Consider the following 27,090-nt stretch of genomic DNA (forward strand, 5'->3'; position numbering starts at 1 on the left):
CTTAATGAACTAACACTTGTGAATTGTGAAATAATAATTATTTAAGACACATCAATAGCCATTTGTCTACAATCAGTGCTAACAGCTTGGAAAGATTTGTAAAGTTAACAACAGCAAGATCCAAAGTCTAGGTTACTTGGTAATGCATGAATTACTTGAAGGTAACTCACTCAATGGTGGAACTTTTTTTTCTCCTTTCACACTTCCTTATATTCTTGTTCCAAATATCACAAATATCCACATCCCATCAACCAGCAGACTGATTGAAGACTTAATTGTGAACAGTTGAAAAAATACCACCTACAATTACCTTGGGTGGAGCAATTAAGGCCCAAAACTGTTTTCTCACTGGGATGTGGGGATTCAATTTGATTAAGTCAACTAAGAGTGGACTCTCACAAGCCATAACCCAATGGGTACAGTCATAGGAGACGGACCCTTTGGTCCAACTTGTCCATTCCAAACAGATATTCTAAAGTGTACAGCATTAATTTGTACCAATTAAGCAAATACATGAATTCCTTCCTGAGTTTTTGTAGCATCCTGTCATATCACAATGCACAATGAAATGATGGAATAATTCAATCCAAGACAGCTCTGATGTAAAATCAAAGTCAAAACTCTGTAGCAGTAGGGTGCTGTAAATCTGAAGTAAAAAAAGACAATGCTGGAAACACTGCGGAGGTCAGACATCTGTTTTCTGCTCAGGGGTTGTCTGACCTGCTGGATTTTCCTTTTTTACTTCTGAATTAAGTAACACTTAAGACCCTCTCAAGCTCAAACAAGTTTGCTCAAAATACTGATATACTGTATTTTTCATACATGCAAAAGAAAGCGACATATGAGGGCATTAAAGATAGTAGGTAATGGTTTGAAAAAACCACTCAGGAAGTTTGGTTCAGGGGCTATTCAAATAGTGAGAGATGCAGTTACAAGAAAATTGTTATGAACTAGACATGAAAGAAAATTGTTTTTCTTTCAATTACAATAATTACTTACACATGCCACAGTGTATCCATCATGACATTGCAACAGCCCTTTACATTTAGTTAGTAATGAATCTGACTCCATGATTTAGACAATTCATTGATTAAATTAAGTCAAATGTGCACAGGGCTTTGCATGCTTCATCTTCAATCTTCCTTCAACACTGCACAGTTGATTGTTTAAATGCAGAATATGATGTGCATATGTAATGGCACTCTGAGGTTATGTCAAAACCATTTAATCAATCATATATATCTAAAATAATCTGGCCATTGCAATGGAGGCAAAAAAAGCTTGTGTCGATCCTTATAGGTTTCATGTTACAAAGCCATTACCACAAATAGCCTTTGGATCAGGTATTGAAAATAAATGCTGCTCACGGTTAGTGAAGTTAAAATGCATTTATCAAGCAAAGTAGACGTCATTTTGCTTCAAATTACAACCAAGGTTCCATACAGGTGGGAGTGAATCAGGATATCTGCACCCAAGCTCTCTCATCCAAATTGTTATATACCATATTTTATGATGTGCAATTTTTGATGCTGATCAATTCAATTGCAGACATGAATGCAGCTTATGAAAACTGAATACCATGTTAGGTTTGCTTTCAAAGTTTGGGTGAGGCTAGGCCTAATGAGCTCCATACCTTCATAAATGGTGATAAATACAGCAGGGGGACATTGTTGGAGTCGTTAGTAAGTTCTGCATTTTTGAGTCTGAGCATTATGTATTTGAATTGGACATCTTGCATGCTTAAATTTTCCTCTTTATTTATGGAATTAAAGATTTTGTTTACTTGTCAAAATCTTCACCAATTACTTGGAAGCGTTGCTAAAAAAAATTAAAGTTGGCTTGGCCAGCATTTCCGAAACTATCCTTCAGGAGATGTTAATGATTTGTCCACTTGAAACTGCTGGGGCCCACTGTTCTTAGGGACGGAGTTCCAGGATTGTGACTCATTGTCAATGAAGGAATGATAATATGGTTCCAAGTCTGAATGGCACAGGTTTTGAATGTTCAGGTGGTAGATTTGCTCTCCTTGTTCTTCTAGGTTCATGCCACCTATGCGCTGATCTGGTTCAGGTTCTGGTCAGTTTCATAAGTTCATAAGACATAGGAAAATAATTATGCCATTCGGCCCATTGCATCTGGTCCACCATTTGATCATGGCTGATATGCTCCTCACCCCCATTGTTCTGCCTTCTCCCCATAATCCTTCAACCCATTACCAATTAAAAATCTGTCTAACTCCTCCTTAAATTTACTCACTGCCTCAGCATCCACTGTACTTTGGGGTAGCGAATTCCACAGATTCACAACCCTTTGGGAGAAGTAGTTTCTCCTCAACTCTGTTTTAAATTTGCTCCCCCTTATCCTAAAACTATGACCTCTCAACCTAGGATGCCCCACAAGAGGAAACATCCATTCCACATCTATTTTATCCACACCTTTTATCATCTTGAATATCTCAATTTGATTTCCCCTCATTCTTCTAAATTCCAGGCAGCATAGACCTAAACTGTTCAATCTTTCTTCATACGACAAACCCCTCATCTCTGAGATCAATCTCGTGAATCTCCTCTGAACTGCCTCCAATGCCACTGCGATCTTTATTCAAGTAAGGGGACCAAAATGTGCACAATACTCCAGGTACAGTCTCATCAATGCCTTATCTTTATATTCTATTCCTTTTGCTATAAAAACCAACATTCCATTTGCTTTCTTTATTATCTGCTGTACTTGCAAGCTAGTTTTCCGTGACTCATGGTCGAGGAAACCCGGATTCCTCTCCACCAGAGCATCCTGTCGTCTCTCCCCTTTTAGATAATGGGTCATCTTCCCATTTTTTTGACTAAAATGCATGACCTCGTACTTATCCACCTTAAACTCCATCTGCCACATTTTGGCCCACTCTTGTAACCTATCCATATACATTTGTAAGGTTCATATTTCCTCATTGCAATTTACAGTCCTGCCTATTTTTGTGTCATTCACAAATTCAGCTATAGAACCTTCTATCCCTGTGTCTAAGTCATTAATATAGTTTGTAAATAGCTGGGCTCCAAGGATCGAACACTGTGGCACCCCACTACTTACAACTGTGATCCAGGATCAAAAAACATTTATCCCAACTCTCTGTTATCTATCCCTCAGCCAGTCATCTATTCAAGCTAATAAATTACCCCTAATCCCATATGATCCAACCTTTTGAATTAACCTTTTGTGTGATATTTTATCAAAGGCCTGCCTGGCAGAAGCTAAACTGAACATCAGTGAGCAGGTTATTGTTGAATAAGTGCCACTTGATGACACTGTGCACAACACCTTTCATTATTTTGCTGTTGATTTAAACTAAACTGGTTGGGTGGTAATTGGCTGGGTTGGAGTTGTTCTGTATTTGTTTGTGGACAGGAAGTGCCTGATTAATATTCCACATTGCTGAGTAGTTGCCAGTGTTGTAACTCTACTGGAATTGCTTAGATAGAGGTGCGGATGGTTCTGGAGTACAATCTTCAGCACTATTGCCAGAATATTGTCAGATGCCTTTGCCTTTGCAGTATCCAGTGCCTTCAGCTGTTTCTTGGTATCACATAGAGTAAACTGAATTGGCTGAAAGCTGGTATCTGTAATGTTAGAGACCTCCAGAGGAAGCCAAGATGGATTATCAACTCATGCCTTTTGTACTGATGTGCTGGGCTGCCCCACCATTGAGATTTGAGATATTTATGGAGCCTTCCTCTCCTGTTATTGTAATTGTACACCACCACTCGTAACTGGTTGTAGAATGACTACAGACCTTAGATTTGATCAATTGATTGAAGAATTGCTTAGCCCTGTTTATCACATGCTTTTTATGTTGTTTGCCATACAAGTACCCCTGTAGTATAGCTTCAGCTGTCTGACAACTCACTTTTAAATCTACCCTCCTTCAGGGATGATCCTCTGGATTAGTGGTAGTATGTGGAGGATATGCTGGAACATCAGATTAACAGTTGATTACAACTCTGCTGGCAGACAGCACTTCATGACTACCCAATGTTGAGGTGCTAGGTATGTTCAAAGCCAAACTGATACAGCACAGTTGTAGTGCCACATAACACTAAGCTAGAAAGATGTTATATCCTTATGGGCTAACATAACAGAACAGGACAACACTGTGACAAGTCAACAGCTCAAAGAATGAGCTATCACCAGACTTCCTGCATTTGCCTGCTGGAATCATGTCCAAATGCTCAATGACTATATTTTACAGATATTTGACTGAGATGTTGAAACATTTTCAACCAAAATGGGGAAGGGTCATCTCCTCAAATTTTGCTAGCCCATCACATGTCCTGGTCCTCTCCCAAACATTAATAGCTGCAAAAATGAATTCATATTTAGTCAGATGTTAACAAGTGACCAAGGACACCAAGCAGCACCTCTGCATCTGAATATTTTTCCTTCAGTTCTTTTGCATTGTGTTCTGTTTTTCTTTGCGAGTAACCATTTCCAAATTAACAGGGTACATTGAGATATTTCTGTCTCATGATTCAATTGTGCCTTGAGAGGGCCTTATGACAAAGTGGATAGCATTCCTGCCTCTGTGAAAGAAGATCCAGGTTCAAGTCTCATTTCAAGAATTACTCATCTCAAAGGGAGCATTCATGATGTAGTTCACACAGGCAAATAATCAACATGTTCATACTCCCAACATTTCCCCAGTTCCCACTGGAGGGAAAAAGAACTTTCTGAAGAGATGAAACAAGCAATTGTCCCATGCAGCTTCTGCTGAATGAAATATCATGGAAAGAGAAACTTTAATAAAAGATGCAGCAATGGAGAGAACTAAAGGTTCACATAGAAAAAAACTTTCAAGACAAGAAGGCTGTTTGAAAAAGAAACTTTTCATATACATGCAAAGAGACAAGATAAAGGGAGATATGATAATCAGTTATAAATAACTGAATTGGCTTTTGGTAGAGTTTTGAGTTCAATTTTGAACATCACACTTTGGGAATGATATCAATGTTGTGGAGAGGATGCAGAAAAGATTAACCATTGTTTTATCAGTAAGGATCGACCACATACGTGTGCATTAAAGAAAATGATGTCGGTCATCCTTATAGCACAGATAGGCATGAAAAGAATTAACAGATGCTCAAAATTGTGAGGGCTTTTAATATTTATAGTATTTAGTTCCCACCAGTAAAGGTAAACAAAGGAGACAGATTTAAGATAACTTCCAAAAGAGCCAGAAGACAGATGAGGGAATTTTGGTTTCACAGTGTATTATGGTAATCTGGAAAGCACTGCACATGGGAAACAGATTTAATAATAAATAATAAAAGTGAAGTCGATATCAATTTAAAAAGTAAACAAGGCCACAAGAAAACTGCAGAAGAGTGGAGCCAATCGGCACAATGATCTGATTGGCTTCCTTCCATTATGACTTTATGAGGAAGGAGAAAATACAATGTGAATGCTTTATTGATTAAATTTATTGAAGAAACTCTTGACCCTTTAAATAGACTCCAGGCCTTTTATGAAGGTTACTGTGGACTTGTTACACTGCACTCATCCAATTCAGAGGTGATGGCCTAGTGGATTATTAATGCAAAGACGCATGTAATGTTTAGATGACGCAGTTCAAATCCTGACACAGTAGATGGTGGAATTTGAATGCAATTACAACTGGAATTAAGTGTCTAATAATGACCATGAATCCACTGTCAATTGTTGGGAAAAACCCATCTGGTTCACTAATGTCCTTTAGGCAAAGAAGCTGCCATCTTTACCTGGTCTGACCCAAGTCTGACTCCAGACTCGCTGCAATGTGGTTGACTCTCAACTGCTATCTGGGCAATAAAAGCTGGCCTAGCCAGTAACACCTCCATCCAATGAATACATTTTTAAAGAAGTCAACAAATCTAATCTTTCACCTGCGAATTCCTCAACAGCACCTATGTAACAGCAGCTGTATCAATTCATTATCTAATGAAAAATGTTTGCTGCTTCCCTCATTGATGCTGCCAATGTTCTTGCACCCTTCAGTATCCAACAGAACAATGACAGACAAATAATTTTTAATGTTAAGCAGTAGCCTTTTATGAGCTTTTGGTTTTCAAGCAGCTTTTGGCCTTTCAGCATCTCTGTGAAGGTCTCTCTTAATCAGTGATCTTATTAAGTAAAGAGAAGGATTTGCATCACAAGATTTGATGAGGTCCTTCCTCCCCATTGTGAGCTAAGGTTCGCCTGCACTCCCCCCAGTGCAAAACTGATTTTGTTAGTCTGGCAGCTGACCTATGCTACAGCGGTTGTGGAGGCATTCGATGCTCAGACTCATTACAACATATGAATTCGGAGGAATTGGCTTTTCCTGCACCACACCCTAAGCCTGCTTCACCATTTAAAAACATCATGGCTCATCTAATTGTACAACTGCGGCTCAGTACAACTGAATATATGTTCCATTCTGTAGCATGGATATCCCCAATTTAATCAGAAAAAAATTCACCGAAAATGGGTACATTTTTAAGAAACTATTCTGTGCAAAGTGAATGCTGTACTGTAGGAGGAGGTTTAGGCTCCCAAACAGGATCATATTTTGATCACTTAATCTGAACTATCAACAACAGTTTCCTACACCCACTACCCCCACCCATCCTCATCTCCAAACTATAGCAATCAATGCTCTCCTCTCCACACTTCACTTCAGCTCTGAAGAAGAGTCATCTTGACTCAAAACATTAGCGTGCTCTCTCTCCCTGGATGCCATCTGACCACCCCCCCACCCCACCCCACCCCACCCCACCACCGCCATCTGCATTTGTTGTTTTCCGAATGATAACATGTGTTTGCCACAGTGCATTTATAATTGTCACTGCCACAGATGATTAGATGTATCCCAGTTACGTGGAAATTAATAAATAATTTCATCAATATAAAATAGACAACTAGAAACTGCCATTCAGACATTAATTATGTATTTTGTCTATGAGGCAGCAGTGCTAACCACTGAGCCACCATGCCACTGTGATTGTCCATACTGATAGTCCTTGATTAATCCTTGCCTGTCCTAGTTGAGATTAATTCTCTCCTTAATAATATTTTCCAAATTTTTCTGACCACTAATGTTAGACTCACTAGCCCACAAATCCCTTGTTCATCACTGCCACCCTTCTTGAATAATGGCACCATATTAGCTGCTAATGATCTAGAATTTCTCCAGTGTCCAGAGACAATTTGAAAACTAACCAAGGCCCCTGCAATCTCCTCCACTGCCTCCCACAACAGCCTAGGATACATCTCATCTGTACTTGGAGATCTATCCAATTTTCATAGAATCCTTACAGTGTGGAAACAGGCCATTTGGCCCAAAAAGTCGACACCAACCCTCCAAACAGTATCCAAGCCAGACCCATTCCCGTATTATTCAACATTTATCCCTGACCATTGCACCTAACCCACACATCCCTGAACACTATGGGCAATTTAACATGTCCAATTCACCTTAACTGCTAATCTTTGGACTGTGGGAGGAAACTGGAATACCCGCGCAGACACAGGGAGAACGTGCAAACTCCACACAGACAGTCAGCCGAGGCTGGAATCAAACCCAGGTCTCTGGCACCATGAGGCAGCAGTGCTAACCACTGAGCCACCGTGCCATTCGGAGTGTACTAAAACCATTAACACTTGCTCCTTCTGAATTATAGCTTATTGTCTCCCTCAGAGAGCAATGATAGCTGGGAATTGAACATATTTCAGGCTGAGTTAGATAGAGTTTTGGTCAGTGAAGATTATGGTAGACAGGCAGGATAGTGGACTTAATACCACAATTAAATCAGCCACAAATCCATTGAATGGCAATTCTAATAAGCCCACTCGTTTTCCCAATGATCTTATGAAGTGAACAATGTGACTGTAAGCTCTCCATTTGCCTGGATGAGTGCAGCTCCAAAATCATCAACACTAAGAAGCTAAAACCAATGTGGGCAGAGCAGTTTAATTGATTGACACCCAGTGACCAGTTTAAACATTCATTCCCTTCACTACTACCACATTGTGGTGACCGTGTGTACCATCTACAGGATGCACCGCAGCAACTCAGTGAAGTCCCTTCGATAGCATGTTCCAAACTGATCTCCCACTTAAAAGAACAAGGACAGAACATTACAAACTTCAAGTTTTCTTTAATTGCAAGAGATGAACTCCAGAGGTGAGCTGAAATTGATTGCCCTTTGATACAAAGGCGGCATTTGATTGAGTGCAACTTCAAGAAAGCCTGGCAAAACTGCAGTCAATGGGAATCGGGGAAAACTCTCCATTAGTTAGAGTCATGCCTGACATGGAGGAAGAAGGTTGCAGTTGTGGATGTTAGTCACCTCTGCAGGAGTATCTCAAGGTCGTGTCTGAGATGCAACCATCTCCAGCTGCCTTATCAATAACCTTACTTCCATTCTAAAGTCAGAAGTGATGATTACACAATATTCTGCAGCATTCACAGTATCTCAGATAATGAAACAGTTCATGTGCAGATGCAACAAGATCTGGACAACAGTCAAACTAGGTACCAATCAACTGGACTACTCTTTCCACAATGGTGTTGAGCTTCTTGATGTCGTTGTTGTTAGAGCTGCCCTCATCGAGGCAAATGGAGAGCTTGCAATCACATTCCTTGCATCATCAAGTTACATGCAAACCACGAGTTAGGCAATTCCAGCATGAGAAAGAGAAAATCTATCCAAATAACTGAAAGAAGTGTGGATGCTTGAAATCTGAAACAAAAACAGAAATTTCTCAGCAGGTCCAAGGAAGAGAAATCAGAGTTAAGTGATCTTTCTTCAGAATGGATCCAAAAGGTTAACTCTAATTTCACTCCACAGATGCTGAGATCCTCCAGCAATTTCTGTTTTTGTTTCAGAACATCTGACCTTCTACCTTGACTTTCAATGGAATTACCATCAATAAATTTCCCATTATCAACATCCTGGAAGTTTTTTTAGATTAGGTTACTTACAGTGTGGAAACAGGCCCTTCGGCCCAACAAGTCCACACCAACCCACCGAAGCGCAACCCATCCAGACCCATTCCCCTACATTTACCCCTTCACCTAACACTACAGGCAATTTAGCATGGCCAATTCACCTACTCTGCACATTTTTGGACTATGGGAGGAAACCGGAGCACCCGGAGGAAACCCACACAGACACGGGGAGAATGTGCAAACTCCACACAGTCAGTCACCTGAGGCAGGATTTGAACCTGGGTCTCTAGCACTGTGAGGCAGCAGTGCTAACCACTGTGCCACCCAAGTTATCAATAAACAGGACCAGAAGCAACCATTTCAATCTAATGGCTACAAGACCAGTTCAGAGGCTGGGACTTTATCAGCAAGTCACTTACCTCCTGACACGTCAAAGCCTGGCCACCATCGGAGTGTGCTGGAATGCTCACCAATCACTGAAGTGGCAATACTTGAAAAAAAATCAACACCATCCAGGACATAAATTCTGCTTGATTGGCAGCAGACCTACCACCATAAATATTCACTCCCAACACCATTGACGTCCAGTTACGGCAGAATATACCACCTACAGGGTGCGCTGCAGTCACTCAAATAGGATTCCTTTGGCAGCAACATTCAATGCTGTAGCCTCCAGCACCTCAAAAAACAATGGCATGGGAACACCACCATCTGCAAGTTACCCTCCAAGTCATAGATCATCCTGGATTAGAAATATATTTTCATGCCAATACCACTACTAACTAAAAATCTTTATGTGAAAACCAAGAACAGATTATAAGAATCATTATGGTCTTGAGTCATACCAAAGATTTATCAGGTGCTACACTACTCGATTATCAATTCAGTGTATCAAAAATAAGAAGGTTTTGATCTTTGAAGGAATGAAAACTAACCTTTAAATTGAGTTAGGTATGTGCACCACTCTCATCTGACATGATGTGTAGCTGTCCGATGACCCTTGACCAAGAGGGGTTGACGGGTAATTGGCTGGATGGGCAGCTTCCAAAATAATGTATATGAACTGGAACAGGAGGGGGAGGAATGGCCAAGAAGATCCAGGGAGGTGAACCATATCATCTCCTTGAGGGAAGACCGCACCCCCGAACTCTGTCCCCCATACCCACCACGCCCCCTCCCCACCAACATCTGCAAGTGGGAAGAATAAAAATCACCAAAGATTACCAGGGACCACCACAAAAGGTATAGGATCCTGGGATGTGGAAATGTGCTGCCTCTTGTCCTCCATTCTGCAGAATGACTGTGGATCAATGAAGTTTTCTAATCTCTTACTAGTTCTATGCTTCCTTTCTTTACTTACTAATGTATCATATTTAAACCGTTGTTTCTCAATAAACTACCAGAAAATTATTATAAATCATCAACTCCCTATATTAGGTGACAGTGATCAAGAACCCTCTTAAATCAACAATGTGGATGAATGCTTGACAAGCAAGGAAAAGGAAAGTTGAGGTTACAATCAGATCGACCATGATCTTTTTAAATAGTATCAAACTTGAGGGACCAAATGGCCTACTACTGCTCCTAACTCATATTTACATTTATAGGCAAGCATATCCTGAGAACATTTTTTTTAAATCTTCCATTTCCAAAAACTTTAAAGCTATCACAATTCATCTGCATTTTGAAAAAAATAATGTATTTCATCATTTTGGAACAGGATGAGAATGGACAGACACTGATCTCCAACTGAGGTTATCTATAACCATCGAATGACTGACAAGAGTGTGCTTCGGCTATGAATAGTTTCTGACATGTTTCAATCAGTTTGTCACTCTGCATATAATCTACTTTTAATAACCATGGAAAATGCAATTACTTTTAAGATTATTTCATAACGGTGGTTTATTGTTTTTATTTATATTGCCTTGACACAATGTTCTCCTCTGTAGCATCATTGCTTCTTTGCTTCTAAAATTATATTGCAGCAGATGTCACTTACTGTAGCTCCCCACAGAGTGATGTGAGCAGTCTGATAGAAATAGCCCTCTGCTTTGGAGACACTTAATGACAGGTGCCTTTTTCAACTATAAAGCTTGCAGACACTCCCAATATAACATGTTTTCCTTTACATGACCATCAATGTATCAATGCACACTCTTTAAATGAATCACCTCCTAATATGGTGTGAACGTTCCAATTTGTAATCACTTACGTTCTGCGTTTGCATTCCTAAGAAACAATATTCCTATGTGCACAAACACTAGAATTTCAATAAATTGCTGTGTACTATTATGGATTTGCCAGTTTATTTCTATTAAGACCAAAAGCAAATGAACTGAAAGCAATGACAGTTCAAATTATTCATTTTCAACAGGAACAGAAAACTGTGAACTGTTTCTTTGATGCAACAACTCACTGTATCAACATAGTTTTATTGAGAAAAAAGCCCACTTTTAGAGAGATTTGAAGGCATCAGAGGTTTTTCAATGTTAGACTGAACGTTCAAAAAGTTAATTGCATGTAATATAATCCTATGTGAGATTACAAATACAATGATACCACAATAACTACCCAATCACACTGAATCAACCCTGAATAATATAAATATTTATTTTGTTCACTTTCAAACGAAATGTATATTTATGTGCCAGATGCCAACAGAAATACTTCAATACTTCAAGGACATTTTGTTAGATTTTCATGAAATTAATATGATTGCCATTATGTAAAACATTATTAGGAAATTAAATGCTATCAACATCATCAAAGTAATAACTACTATTACAAAACATGTTCAAACAAAAACAAAGTACAGAATTTGGACTGTTGTCTTTTTAAATAAACCCTCTCAAGAAACAATGATACATTTATTACTTGTGAACCATATGGAAAATTGCACCTGGCCTTGTGAGAGAAGTTAAGGAACAAGTAAGTTTTCTGCAATAAACTTTACATTGAACCTTTTCACCAGTTAATCTATTAAAGGTTCCCAGTTCTTGTGGAATAAAAATCAAAAAATCAACAATTTCTTACCTGTCACATCGAGATCCTGCATATCCATGAGCACACTGGTCACATATTATCTCTCCCCTAGAATCCAGGTGACAAGTCGGACTGAAACTATGTTGTTCATGTTCGGCAGCCACAAAAAGGTAAAAAATAAAAAAATGTATTAGCTGCATAACCAACGGCTCAGCTTTACTGAAATCATCCCTGTGGAACAGACATGGGCTACTTTTTCCTTCGGGCACCAAAGATAGTACTGGGATCTCATAACAGCTAACAGTTTCTAGAATAACTATTGGATATTTCGCCTGACACCAAGTATAGAAAAAGGATAGCAACATCTCAATGGCATTTCAGTCTGAAAGTTTCTGTCATGTCTAACTCTGTACTATATAAATAAAGGAATGCCCAGCTGCTTGTACGCATCTCCACAGTCTCGGAAAAGCATTGAATCCAACTGTAGTCACAAAGTTGTAGGATAATCAACAGATAAGATTATTGATTAGACCTGCAAAGGTTTATGAGAAAAATCCTGTGCAACTGGAGAGCGATAACTTCTGTTTTTCTGTTTTTAAATTGTAATGCCCATTTGCCTCAACTCTCCTGTAGCAGTTCACAAAAGAGAGAGAGAGACCACCTTCTGTGCAGTCTAATGGTATGTAGGAAAGTCAGGATTGATAGTCAGTTAGACAATGCACTGAATTGAATTTATTATCTGGTATTACATTGGTATAAAAGAATCCTGCAGCACCCTGATTTCCTGTCACAGAAAGCTGTCAATTTTTCAGTTCCTTTGATTCCACACACAGAGGCTAAAAGTTTATGCCAGTTTCTTTTAAGCAGTTGGGGTGTTTATGGTTTACTGTCTGTTTCTATCTTTATTCAATCACAATCTGAAAATTTTGCTGGTACTTTGGGGATCAAATTTGAGAGACCGAGTGGCCTAACTTCTCCCAATTCCAATGTCCATTTGTCCAGCATTCTGGAGAGTATCCTTTAAAATATTATTTTAGAGTTGTTACTGATTAGAACTTACTGCTGTAAATTTTCAGGGGGAAAAGTAAGGAGATGTGGGAAGTAAGACTAAGAATCATCACGTTTTTGGACTTGGTTTGATTTGATTTTTTTTAAAATTCAGACTGCCTTACTTTCTTAACAAATAAATGGCTCATTATCCATGTGGCAGTCAGATTGAGAATATGAATGGCAGGATATTGAGGGTAAGAGACAATGAATTAGGCTGCAGCAAAGTAAGCATTAAACCATCCTTGGTGAATTCTAATCACCATGGAGAAGTGTTTTTAATTATGTAACTACCACATTTACACAGTAGGGAGCAGTATAATACTCAGGTTATATCTTTCTCCCCATTTTGTCTGTTCTCTAATTTCCGCACAAGCAGATTAGGTGCGACTTTAGCAGATTATCTCAATGGACAGAATTTAATTATGTTTTTCTGGAAGTTATTACCATTGGAGGTTTTGTATGAAAAAAAACTCTTTGTATCAACCAGCTGAGCTATAATGTTCACCGAAGTAATCATGACAGTATCAGTACTGCTTCTCAGATGTGAAAATTCTGTATCGAATGAGGCAAGAGAAAGAAGGTGAATGGAAAACAATGACGGCGAACAGTATAGAAAAGATCATGGGAAATCCCATCAAAGAGCAGGACTTCAAAGTGGGAAGTTCTTGAAGAGAACTGGCTATGACTGAAACTCTAATACAAAGCAAGATACATAGCTACTGGAAAACTGAAATGAAAATTGGAAATGCTGAAAACTCAACAAGTTAGACAGCATCTGTGGAAAGTGAGACATCACACTTCTGTTCAAATTGGCCCTGATAAAAACAGTGACCTGAAACATTTAATTTTGTTTTTGCCTCCACAAATGCTGCATGAATGATTAAGTGTTTCTAGCATTTCTTGTTTTCAACACAGATTTTCAGTATCCACTGCATTTTGTTTTTGGAATGAAGGTGAATTTAGTTTGTTTACCAATGGCTCACTCATTTCGCAGCTCAGATTCTGGCAATGAAGCTGAACTCTATTATGTAAGTCACTAAGCAGAACCATATCGACGGCATCTTGTGCCCACCCCATGGTAAGTTTGGTGGTAAAGGGGAGCCTGGTCAGAAAAGGAGGAGGGTATGTGACCCAAAGACCCCAGCCAATGTCCCTTCCTCCTACAATATGAGGTCCCCATTTGCAACAATCATTTGCCTCTGGGCAAGGATGCAGCAACAATTTTGCTCCTCCAGTGAGTGAACTGGTAGTAGCCAGCATCTTCCCATTCAGTAGATCTGTCAGACTTTGACTGACCAGCAGCTTTTGGCATATGGGATTTCCAGCTCCACAGAATGACCAATAGGTCAGGAGTCTGAATGAAGGAAGAGGAGATGGCCCTTCGTATAAAATGCCAATATGGTCAAAACCACTGTCACCTCCACAAGATTCCATCCCTTGTATACCATTATGTGATATTACAGACATGGATAGACATGACCAACCAACCCAACCACCCTGTGGCTCAACACTTCAACTTCCCCTCCCACTCCACCAAGGATATGCAGGTCTTTGGACTCCTCCATCCCCAGACCACAACAAAACAACGGTTGGAGGAAGAGCACCTCATCTTCCGCCTAGGAACCCTTCAACCACAAGGGATGAACTCGGATTTCACCAGTTTCCTCATTTCCCCTCCCCCCCCACCCCTTGTCTCAGTCAAATCCATCGAATTCAGCACCGCCTTCCTAACCTGCAATCTTCTTCCTGACCTCTCCGCCCCCACCCCAGTCTGACCTATCACCCTCACCTTGACCTCTTTCCACCTATTACATTTCCGACGCCCCTCCCCCAAGTCCCTCCTCCCTACCTTTTATCTTAGCCTGCTGGACAAACTTTCCTCATTTCTGAAGAAGGGTTTATGCCCGAAACGTCGATTCTCCTGTTCCCTGGATGCTGCCTGACCTGCTGCGCTTTTCCAGCAACACATTTTCAGCTACAGACATGGATAATCTTACTTACTTATTTGTAGGAATTAGTAATGGGCAACTGCAAGGGTGACAATCATTGGGTGTTCCTCGAGTTGGATCTCCATAAAAGCCAGGCCGACATTTATCACAAAACCTGCCAGTGGTATCGTGTTGGCAATTCTGGAATAAATAATATTTCTTTAAAGAACCTTCTCAATAAAAGGCATATTATTTATTTATTTTCTTTAATTATTTTTTAAAAATCAATTTGCTGAATACATGGGAGAGTTGCCAACAGAACAACCTGTCATTCCACAACATCATTTACTGCAAATTGCATCTTTTCTCAATGAATAAATTTTGACATCCCAGTTTTATATGGAACTTAAATATTCCTCTCCAAAGATCACAAGCAGACAGCATTATAAAATTGGCTACAATTTAACTTGGAGCTTGGAGATTGCTGTGAACAATATTATTGTACAAATGTTTAACACAGCTGCATCCATTTCTCTATATGCTATTTTAATGGAAACATCAATCAATTTAAAGTAATCATATTAATGCCGCTGGCAAGATAACAAAGAGGGAATGCAATATGAGCATTGTTTGATCCCCAGAAAGTTATAAAAGTTGCCTGATACAACGAACCAGCAGGTTGCTAAACATTGTTTTGAGATGAGGAGGCCTGGGTCCTTATCTTTTGAGTTCTCCTCTCAGTGGACAATCAATACCCCTTTCCTGATCTACACAATTCCACCTTGAGGCAGCTAAAAGGAGATATGTGAGAGTTTTCCACGTTACTTCTGGAAAGGCATTTGGGCCTCCACTAAAATTGCAACAAAGCTGAAATTTGAATTTCGGCAAAGCTGAATATCTCACCCTCAGCCACACCATCATCTGGACAGCGCTGACTACCCTCTGCATGCTTTAGAACACTGAAAGCACAGCAATTTTTCAAAAGAAAAATTTCCGCAGCTTCAGTTATGCACCTTGAAGACAGAATATATGAAACTTCCGAGTAATGAAAAATATATTTAACAGGGGCAACTTCAAAATTGCAGTGTAACTAGAAGAAGTTTACATTTCTTCTCAGATATACACATGTTTCATCATAAATTGTATTACAGTGAATCTTTTAATTTGGCATAAGGATATACTTCAAACTATTTCGCACTAACATGCAGATTCCTAAATAGTAGCACAATCATCCACAAATCTATGAACTATGTGCAATAAATGTTGCACTTCTAAAATAGCATTTAAATGGAATGTCCTTTATTAATTTGAGTTAACTCTTGGCTGAAAGGTAGAACATTCCCTGAAGGGAGAATGATAAATCATGAATCTAATTATCACAATGGAGAAAGCATCACAGAAAAAGCTTTTCTCATCTTTGTAACAAACAGGTAGCCATCCATGTAGCATTATTTTGATAATAAAGTTATTAAAGTTACTTTAACCCTTGTGTCTTGTCAGACTGGATAAAAACAAACTGTCTTTGAGTTAACAAGAATAGTCAAATTGGTATATGATATGCAGATCACAGAAGTGTTCAGAATAAAAGAGAAAAATTGTTCCCAACCTCATTGTTATGAAACTGATATCCATGCATTAGAGATTAAGAATGTCTTTGACAAACATTGCTTACTCTGAATAATAAAATATTACACAATTTAGCTATATATGAGAAACATTTATACTAGCTTATTTGACCAGACAAGTGATTTAAACACATTCTATTTGGTTTGTGGGCATGAAATCAAATGTAAAATGGAATAATAGAGTTTTAAAAAAATTACAAATCATGCCATGGTCGTCCTGTAATGTTTACGTATTATTTTACTATGCTATTAATTTCCAAGACTGGCAAAATAATTTTATGGTGATTCCTCTGATCATTCAGTGAAAATATAAGCACATCGACTGACTCTGCTAATCTCAGTCACATTGGGCTAAAGGCACCACAGGTGCCTTCTAAGTTGTTTGATTAGACAGAAGAAGTGCACCCAAAGTTGATATTCCTTTCTGAATCCCAATTGGAACTGTGTACGTGTGAACATTAGATGAAAATAGATTTGGATAGCATGCCAACACTCATGGTTCAAGCATAAACTGTCCCACTACAGAAAGGTTCAAGCAGGTTTCTGGCACATACGAATGGACATGACCAAGGGCTAAGCATAGGCTACTCGACCCTTCAAGGCTGCTCTGCTATTCAGTAAAATTACGGCTGATCTGATTTTGGCTGCAAATCTACATTCCTACATATGCCCACCAATCGTGCATCCCATATTTTTCAGGAATTTCTCTACTTCTGCCTTAAAGAGTACTCTGCATCCATTGCCATTTGAGGAAGGGAATTACAAAGACTCTCATCTCTGAGATTAAAAAAAAAGATCTCATCCTTATGGGCACCCCCTTATTTTTAAAATATGACCCATGGTGCTATATCCTCCCATAAAAGAAACCATCTTTCCAAGTCCACCCAGTCCAGTTCCTTCAGGATCTTGTATGTTTCAAGGAAGTCACCTCTGCATCTTTTAAACTTGAGAGGTTACAGGATAAGCTTTCTCGGCCAACTGTCCAGCCTTTCCTCATAAGGCAGGTCCTCATTCCAGTCATTAGTTTAGAAAACCTTCTCTGAATGACTTCCACGCATTAACATCTTTCTGCATGTACGGTGTCCACGACTGCATACAGTACCCCAGGTCTGGTCTCAACAATGCACTGCATAACTAAAGTATTAACTCTCTACTCTGGCATTCAGTTCCTCTCACAAGAAACAGGATATTCTTTTAGTTTTCCTGATTACTTGCATACTACCTAACCTTCTGCAATTCAAGTACCAGGATCTCCACACCCGAGAGCTCTGGAACCCCTCTGTGTTTATGCAAGATAATATGCTTCTTTTTCACTCTTGTTGTCAAAATGAACAGTTTCATATTTTCCCCACATTGTACTCCATTTGCCAGATCTTTGCTCACCCACTTAATCTCTCTACATCCCTTTGTAGGCTCTTTATGTCCTCTTCACAACTCACTTTCCTACCTATCTTTGTATCATCAGCAAATTTAGCTACCATACCTCCATTCCAAATCATTTATATAAATTCGTATAGAGTTCAGATCCTCGCACTGACCCCTGTGACCCATCACTCATGACATCTTGTGAGCCTGAAAGAGACCCATTTATTCCTACTCTCTGCATTCTGTTGGCCAGACAATCTTCTATCCATGCCAACATGTTATCACCCACCCCATGAGCTTTTATATTCCCCAATAACCTTTATTAAGTGCCTTCTGGAAATCCAAGTTCAATACATTCACCTGCTCCCCTTTATCCACAGCAATGGCACTGAGTCCCTTTGAACCAGGGGTTCATTCCAAATGCCTGAAAGTATACATGACAATGTTTGGTTTTCAGGTTTCTAGCATACCCCATCTGCAACTAGTTGAACACAAACAGCTGCAGGATGAGGATCTAACGTGAATATTATACCTTTGAATACCATACGTAGGTGGGCAGAGACAAGGAGGAGGTGGGGTCCCGAATGTCACTTTCCCATGCGACTAAATGCTACTCACCTCCCCCACCAACCCAAAGTCTCCAAAAAGGCTTTGGGAAATGGCATTAACCACCCAAGGACTCGACAGTCTGAATGGCATCCTTCAGTGCTATAATGACAAATCAAATTTGGAAGATCTGCAGGAAGGTGAGCTGTGTTGGAGCCCAAAATCAGGGGCAAATCACAGGGGCTGCACAGACTTGATGTCAGATTCCCAATATCATCAGTAAAATTTCAGTAGTGGCAGGAGGCCCTTCAGTGGCTAATGGTCTATGGTTGATCTGAGCACTCAGTGCATCCATGCTACCAATAATTTTGCAATGGGTGGGTCTGGGTGACTAGTAGATGCAATGCCTAATTTTTACCTTGCCCCCATTCCCAAACATACCATCTCACCCCAAGAGACTGTAAAAATTTCAGTTTACAGAATCTACAGCAAGAAATAGGAAGCAACCTAACGAGGTCAGTCATCAGGAATGATTGTTTGTCCCTTGCAAATGTTTTCAGATGTCACAATGCATGAAATTCAAAGGAATCAGAATGGAATTTTCCATTTAAATTCAAATCAAAGAAAATAAAACATATAACCATGTTCACAGCTGGAGATGGGGGTTTGATCCAAAAGTGTACAGCTTGTGATCTGCAACTCCCATCTTTTAAAGGGACTAAAGGAAGGGTCCAAGAGACCTTGGAGTGTAGGTTCATAGCTCCTTGAAAGTGGAGTTGCAGGTAGATAGGATGGTGAAGAAGGCGTCTGGTATGCTTTCCTTTATTAGTCAGAGTATTGAGTACAGGAGTTGGGAGGTCATGTTGCGGCTGTACAGGACATTTGTTAGGCCACTGTTGGAATATTGCATGCAATTTTGGTCTCCTTCCTATCAGAAAGATGTTGTGAAACTTGAAAGGGTTCAGAAAAGATTTACAAGGATGTTGCCAGGGTTGGAGGATCTGAGCTACAGGGAGAGGCTGAACAGGCTGGGTCTGTTTCCTCCGGAGCGTTGGAGACAGAGGGGTGACCTTATAGAGGTTTACAAAATTATGAGGGGCATGGATAAGGTAAATAGATAAAGTCTTTTTCCTGGGGTTGGGGAGTCCAGAACTAGAGGGCATAGGTTTAGGGTGAGAGGGGAAAGATATAAAAAAGACCAAAGGGGCAATTTTTCACGCAGAGGGTGGTACATGTATGGAATGAGCTGCCAAAGGGTGTAGTGGAAGCTGGTACAATTGCAACATTTAAGAGGCATTTGGATGGGTATATGAATAGGAAGGGTTTGGAGGGATATGGGTCAGGTGCTGGCAAGTGGGACTAGATTGGGTTGGGATATCTGGTCGGCATGGATGGGTTGGACCGAAGGGTCTGTTTCCATACTGTACATCTCTAGACTCTATGACTCATTAGTGGATTACAAGCCAGTCAAACAGTTAAGGGAAGGGTAAACAGCACAAGCTCTTTGGGTTCTAGGGCAGGATGTCCAGGGAGAGAGGCGTCAGGCTATGAAACCTACATCAGTCACAACCACACGGACACGTGGCAATCGCAGCTATGCTGCAAGTAGTGTCATAGAGTCATAGAGATATACAACACGGGAACAGACCCTTTAGTGTAACTCACCCATGCCAACCCGATATTATGTATTAATCTAGTCGCATTTACCAGTGTGTGGCCGATGTCCCTCTAAACTTTTCCTACTCATATACCCATCCAGATTACTTTTAAAACTGTAATTGTACCAGCCTCCACCACTTCCTCTGGCAGCTCATTCCATACATGCACTGTCGAAAATGTTTCCCCTTTTATAGCTTTCCCATTCACCTGAAACCTATGCCCTCTCGTTTTGGACTCCCCTACCCTGGGGGAAAAGACCTTGACTATTCAGTCTGTCATGCCTCTCATGATTTTATAAACCTCTATAAGGTCGCCGCTCAGTCTCTGACGCTCTAGGGAAAATAGCCCCAGCCTACTCAGCCTCTTGCCATAGCTCAAACCCTCCAATCCTGGCAACACCCTTGTAAATCTTTTCTGAACCCTTTCAAGTTTCACATTTTTCTATCGCAGGGAGACCAGAATTGAATGCAGTATTCCAGAAATGGCCTAACCAATGTCCTGTGCAGCACATGACGTCCCAATTCCTATACTCAATGCACTGACCAATATAGACAAGCGTAAAAATGCCTTCTTCACTATCCAGTGCACCTGCGAGTTCACATTCAAGGTCAAGAGGCAGGGATTTGGACCAAGAAAACTAACGAACTAGTGGAGCTTTTTTAAAATTCTGGTGACTACTGTGTCTACAGTATACTATACAGGACCCCTGGCAGGGAGAAAGTAACATGTGAGCACCCTATCCATTCCCATCATGAATAGACTCCAATTCTACCCTGAAACTCTCTTTGTCTCTGTACAGAGGCCATTAGGCGACCATGTCGAGGAGAAAATGGAGGACCAGTCATTGTGAGTCCCAGCCTAAGGAGACTGTCTCATGATTTGATGATGACTCCCCGAAGGTCCTCCTACAGGCTGTGGATGTTTGATGGAAAGTCCTCATGTCAGCTATTTGGAAAAAGAGACATCCCAGTCAGACCAAATCAGCCTAGACAGAGGTTGCAGAGGTAGTGAGCAACGTAGATCTGTCCACAGGACATGATTGACCTGTTGCAAGAAGCTCAATGACATATTGCAATGTGTCTGGGTGAGTATGTAACCACTTCACAGATTAGACCTACATGGAAAGGTTTAAGATGTGATGTGTGTCAAGTGTGCAATTGCCCAGTATCTTAGCCAAGTGCACAAGGTAGCAAGTGTACGTGTGTGTGTCTGTGTGTCTGTGCATGCGAGCGTGTATATAGAAAGGTGAGATATGGGTGAATACTGAAAGATTATTGCCAGTGCCACTACAATTTCTATTCTCACTTCCTACAATATCTTTGATTGCATCTCATAAAGACCAGCTTCAGGTAGCGACAGCTTATCCAAATGCCACCTCCTCATCAATTTTAAACACTTAGATTCAGAGAGTCATAGAGACGTACAGCATGGAAACAGACTCTTCGGTCCAACCCACAGATGCCAACCAGATATTCCAACCTAATCTAGTCCCACCTGCCAGCACTCGGCCCATATCCCTCCAAACCCTTCCTATTCATATACCCATCCAAATGCCTTTTAAATATTGCAACTGTACCAGCCTCCACCACTTCCTCTGGCAGCCATTCCACACACGCATCACAGTCTGCATGAAAAAGTTGCCCCTTAGGTCTCTTTTATATCTTTCCCCTCTCACCCTAAACCTATGCCCTCTAGTTCTGGACATCCCCACTCCAGGGAAAAGTCCTTGTCTATTTACCCTATCCATGCCCCTCATGATTTTATAAACCTCTATAAGGTCACCCCCAGCCTCCAACGCTTCAGGAAAAACAGCTCTAGCTTATTCAACCTCTCATTATAGATCAAATCCTCCAACCCTGGCAACATCTTTGTAAATCTTTAGTGACAGAGCTTCTTGCACCGTCACCATGGCCTCAGCAGCATTTGCCTTTTGGTAAAGTCCAATGCAAATCATTCATTTAACTCCTCAGTCATGTTGCTTGCCTGTACATGTAAGTATTCTTGTTAGTTCTCGAATCAGCTCAATTTCTCCTTTTACAATTGATGCGCTTATAGAAAACTCTGGCATTTCCTTTTCTTTTTAGAAATTGACCTTTCTGCAGCTGATTCAGGACCATGTATTTTTATTTGCAGGAAATAAGGGCACATAATGCAATTTTCACCCTTCTAGAGGAGTAGTGGGGAGGCTGTATTAACGGATTTGAAATTCAAGGCTGAGATAGGCTGATTGTTAATTAGCATGATAAACTAATAGAGAAAGTGAAGTCACATGCAGAGTGTTCTAGCTAGGTGGATAAAGAACTGGTTGAGCAACAGTAGACAGAGAGTTGAAGGGAGTTTATCAAAATGGAGAAAGGTGACCAGTGGTTTTCCATAGGGATTAGTGTTCGGGCCACTGTTGTTTGTGATATACATAAATGATCTGGAACTTGCTGATCATACCACACTGTTGGTATAATCAGCAAGTTTGCAGATGACATGAAGACTTGCGGAGTAGCAGAAAGCATATGAGACTGTTCAAAGAATACAGGAGAATATAGATAGACTGGAGAGTTGGGTGGAAAATTGGCAAATGGAGTTCAATCCAGACAAATGTGAGGTGATCCATTTAGGCAAGTCTAATTCTAGAGCGAATAATACAATGAACGGAAGAGCCTTGGGAAAAGTTGATGAGCAAAGAGATCTGGGAGTGCAGATCCATTGTACCCTGAAGGTTGCTGCACAGGTGGATAGAGTGGTCAAGAAGGCATATAGTATGCTTGCCTTCATTTGATGGGGTATTGAGTATAAAAGCTAGCAGGTCATGTTAAAATTGTACAGTACATTGGTTCAGCCGCATTTAGAATACTGTGTACAGTTCTGGTCGCCACATTACCAAAAGGATGTGGACACTTTGGAGACAGTGCAGAGAAGGTTTATGAGGAAGTTGCCTGGTATGGAAGTTGCTAGTTATGAAGAGAGGTTGAGTAGGTTAGGTTTGTTTTCATTAGAAAAAAGGAGATTGAGGGGAGACTTGATTGAGGTTTACAAAATCATGAAGAGTATAGACAGGGTAGATAGAGATAAGCTTTTTCCCAGGGTGAAGGATTCAATAATGAGAGGTCACGCTCTCAAGGTGAGAGGTGAAAAGTTTCAGGGGGATACACGCGGCAAGTACTTTACACAGAGGGTGGTGGGTGTCTGGAACACATTGCCAGCAGAGGTGGTAGAGGCAGGCATGGTAGATTCATTTAAGATGCGTCTAGACAGATGGATGAGTAGGTGGGGAGCAGAGAGATACAGGTGCTTAGGAATTGGGCGACAGGTTTAGACAGTAGATTTGGATCGGCGCAAGCTTGGAGGGCCAAATGGCCTGCTCCTGGGATTTAAATTTTCTTTGTTCTTTGTTCTATGTTCTAGCAAGATTATGTGGATAAGGCAGGAAAGTGGAGTTGAGGATTGTTAATTCAGCCATTGAATGGTGAGGCAGGTTCAATGGATCAAATGGCCTACTCCTGTTCCTACACTGCATGGTCCAAGTCAAAACACTTTGTCAAATGTGATTTTTTCAGTAATACTCAGGCTCTGGTCTAACAAATAACTATTTATTGTGGTACTGATTGTGGAACTTTAAATACATGTGCCAATCCAAAGAGCTTATTTACAACAAATACCGAACAAAAGAGAACAAAACAGCTCCCTGGTTATAATTGTTTGACTCCGTTCAATATTGTATTGTAGCACTCCAAGGTAAAAGCACAGGTTTTGTGCTTCAACATGGAAAATAATTTTAAAATATTATTGCACCATAAAGCCTAGATTTCCCATTAAGGTTTTCGTAACATGAGGCATTCACTAACTGTAACAACAAATATTATGAGAAACAGATGGTGCGATCAATGTTACTAACAGAATTGGGGATGTGTGTGTGCTGCTGCTAGATTTCAAAAAATTGTTCCAAATAGTACCCTGGCATGGATACTCTGGATTTGCTGTAAATAAAACATTCTCACATCCCAGCTGGATGAATGCATTGCATTAATTAATACTTACCAAACATTCTCCAGTAATGTCATCACAATAGCTAGAATGGCCATAACAAGAACACGGTACACAGATTCCTCCATAGAGGGTGCCATTTACTCGTCTGTATCCCTGTGCACAGGACTGTGAAAAGGAAAATATTTCTGTTATTTATTGAAGGAATATTTTCACTCATACAAAATGGGCTCTACAGAATTCCTACAGTGTGGAAACAGGCCCTTCGGCCAAACAAGTCCACACTGATCCTCCAAAGAGCAACCCACCCAGACCCATTCCCCTACGTATTACTCTACATTTCCCCTGACTAGTGCACCTAACTTACACATCCCTGAACACTACGGGCAATCTAGCATGGACAATTCACCTAACCTGCACATCTTTGGATTGTGGGAAGAAACCAGAGCACCCAGAGGAAACCCACGCAGACACGAGGAGAATGTGCAAGCTCCACACAGACAGTCGCCTGAGGCTAGAATCGAACCCAGGTCCCTGGCGCTGTGAGACAGCAGTGCTAACCACTGAGTCACTGAGCCACCATGCCAGCCCTTTTGTATTTCAGAAATAAAAAACCAAAATTGCTCCTTCTGTTTAAGTAGATTGCTTGATATGTGAAGTGCTTTATGTTAAACAATGGTATTATTAAGATATATAATCAAACAATTTGAAGTTTTAATCTTGTCCACCTTAATCTATGGTTGTACAAGGTAGAATTATACAAGATGAATCCAAGGTTTGTATTAACAAAGGTGGGGAATCCAAGGGCTAGTGTGAGCATTTTTCCACAATCTGCATTTTATGTCAGTATCATCTTCTTAGGAGACTTTCTTCCCCACCAGAAGTATAGTTACAATGTTTAAAAGATATTTGGATAAGTACATGAATAAGAAATGTTGGAAGGATATGGGCCGAGCGCAGCAGGTGTGACTAGTTTAGTTTGGGGTTCTGGTTGGCATGGACTGGTTAGACCGCAGGGTCTCTTTCCATGTTGTATTAATATGACTCTATAACTGTTAGTCCTAAGGTGACTCCCGATGTTAGATGCACACACCCTGTTGCAAGGTGGGGTACGTGGTACTTTTTGACATGAATGGGACACTCGGATTTTTTTCTACATTCCTTCTGTCATTCTTACTTGGCCTCTACCAGGGCTTGTCACTGTCTGCCTTCATTGAAAAGGCTCCCAAGGTATGAAAATTGATCCATGTTTTCCAGTTGCTCGTCATGCGTCTTGGTAGTTGGGGGACGGTGATATTTTGCAGGAGCAGTCTGGTAGAGGACTTTTGTCTTCCATCTGTTAGGTAAGTCCCATTCTCCCAAAAACTTTCGTGAATGCATGCATTGTGGTCTAGAGCTTCGCCTCTTAGCGTGAGCACATGAAAGCGTCACCTGCATTCTGCAGTTTGATGGCAGAATTGGGGTGGGCCTGGTTCAGGACTGGAGGTGATGCAGTTTCAACTGTTCCTTGCACATTCTGTGTAGAAGGTCCACTACACAGGAAATTTCATGGAGAAGGAGTGGAGTGTTGTGATGAGGAAGATGGAAGAAAAACATTGATGTAATGACACAGCCTTGCTCAACCCTATACTTATCGATTTGTAATGGATCAGTAAGTGAGGATCCTGGCTTGCATGTCATGGTACAACACATGGAGGAGAGTGGTGTATGTCTGCAGGCAGCTAAATTTAAGAAGGACACCTGATAAGAGTTAAAAGTTTTGGAAAGTTCCCTCAATTTGAGCTCGATCCTATTAGATTGGAAGATAGCAAATGTAACTCGTTTACTTCAAAAAAAGGAGATAGAAAGCAGGAAAAGACAGGCCAGTTTGCTTCACATCTGTACCAGGAAAATAGGGAAAATGTTAGAAGCTATTGTTAAAGAAGTTATAGCAGGTCAATTGAATCAATTCAAGGTAATCAGGCAGAGTCAACATGACCCTGTGAAAGTGAAATCATGTTGACCAATCAGTTCAAGACTTTGACACATACTGAGGATTTAGGAGAACTAGTGGCTATGTTGTCCTTAGATTTCCAATTGGCATTTGATATGGTGCAACACAGTGGAACGGATAGATGATTGGCTAATTAACAGAAAGCAAAGAGTAGATGAACATGGGTCTTTTTCTGGTTGGTAAAATGCAATGAGTGATGGGTTAAGTTATGGTTAGGGTCAGTGTTAAGGTTAGGGTTAGGCCACAGGGAACAGTGTTGGGTTTCAACTGTTTAAAATGTATATGGATTACCTAGACAAAGGGACTAAAAGGTACAGTTGCCAAATTTCCTGATGATATAAAGATAGGTAACAAAATAAGCTTAAGAGTACACAAGGAGTTTACAAAAAGATATTGATTGATTAAGTGAGCTGTGAGATGCAGAGATCTGGGAGCTACTGAATCACACACAATTGATATTCCTAAACCAGTAGCACCACCAAAGCTTTAAGGAAAGGAGCAGGTTGACGTACAAATGAAGGCCTAAGTCCAACAAAAAGAGCTGTGACCTAAAGAACAGGCAGTATGCAGAAAAAGCACATGAAATCCAGCAATTTGCTGACAGTCCTGATGTGCATAGATTCTTCAGTACAGTCAAGACCATCTATGGCATAAAGTTTTTGTCTAATGGCTTGTGCAGGAGAACTTGTCTCCTCTTATTGTGGCTGCTTCTGCCAAGTATTAAGCACCCCAAAGTCAGATATATAGTGAAGTAAGCAAAACTTCTTCCATATTACTTTTTTTAAATAATTCACTCATAAGATATAGGCATCACTGGACGGTTAGCATTTATTGCCTGTCCCTAGTTACACTTGAGAAGGTGGTGATAAGCTGCCTTCTTGAACAGTCCATATGCTGTAGGCTGACCCACAATGCCCTTAGGGAGGGGATTTCAAGATTTTGATTCAATAACACTGAAGGAATGGCGGCATATTTCCAAATCAAGGTTTGGAAGGGACTTTGCAG

The 27,090-nt window shown here is 40.4% G+C and overlaps 1 protein-coding gene across 5 annotated transcripts in view; it reads right to left on the minus strand.

Annotated features, from left to right (window-relative positions):
- lama2 (laminin, alpha 2) overlaps nucleotides 1-27,090 on the minus strand; it is a 385,009-nt gene that overhangs the window by 168,172 nt on the left and 189,747 nt on the right. For all 5 annotated transcript variants that reach the window (XM_087980433.1, XM_087980426.1, XM_087980423.1 and 2 more), the window contains exons 16-18: nucleotides 24,147-24,260; nucleotides 14,993-15,120; nucleotides 11,993-12,079 (exon numbers count right to left, since the gene is read on the minus strand). In XM_087980433.1, coding sequence (XP_087836559.1) covers nucleotides 11,993-12,079; nucleotides 14,993-15,120; nucleotides 24,147-24,260 — 329 coding nt within the window. The remainder of the gene's footprint in view (nucleotides 1-11,992; nucleotides 12,080-14,992; nucleotides 15,121-24,146; nucleotides 24,261-27,090) is intronic.

The sequence above is a fragment of the Chiloscyllium plagiosum genome, unplaced genomic scaffold, assembly GCF_037043375.1.
Source record: "Chiloscyllium plagiosum isolate Xiang-an unplaced genomic scaffold, Cpla_swu_hap1 HiC_scaffold_3, whole genome shotgun sequence".
Classification (NCBI taxonomy): domain Eukaryota; kingdom Metazoa; phylum Chordata; class Chondrichthyes; order Orectolobiformes; family Hemiscylliidae; genus Chiloscyllium; species Chiloscyllium plagiosum.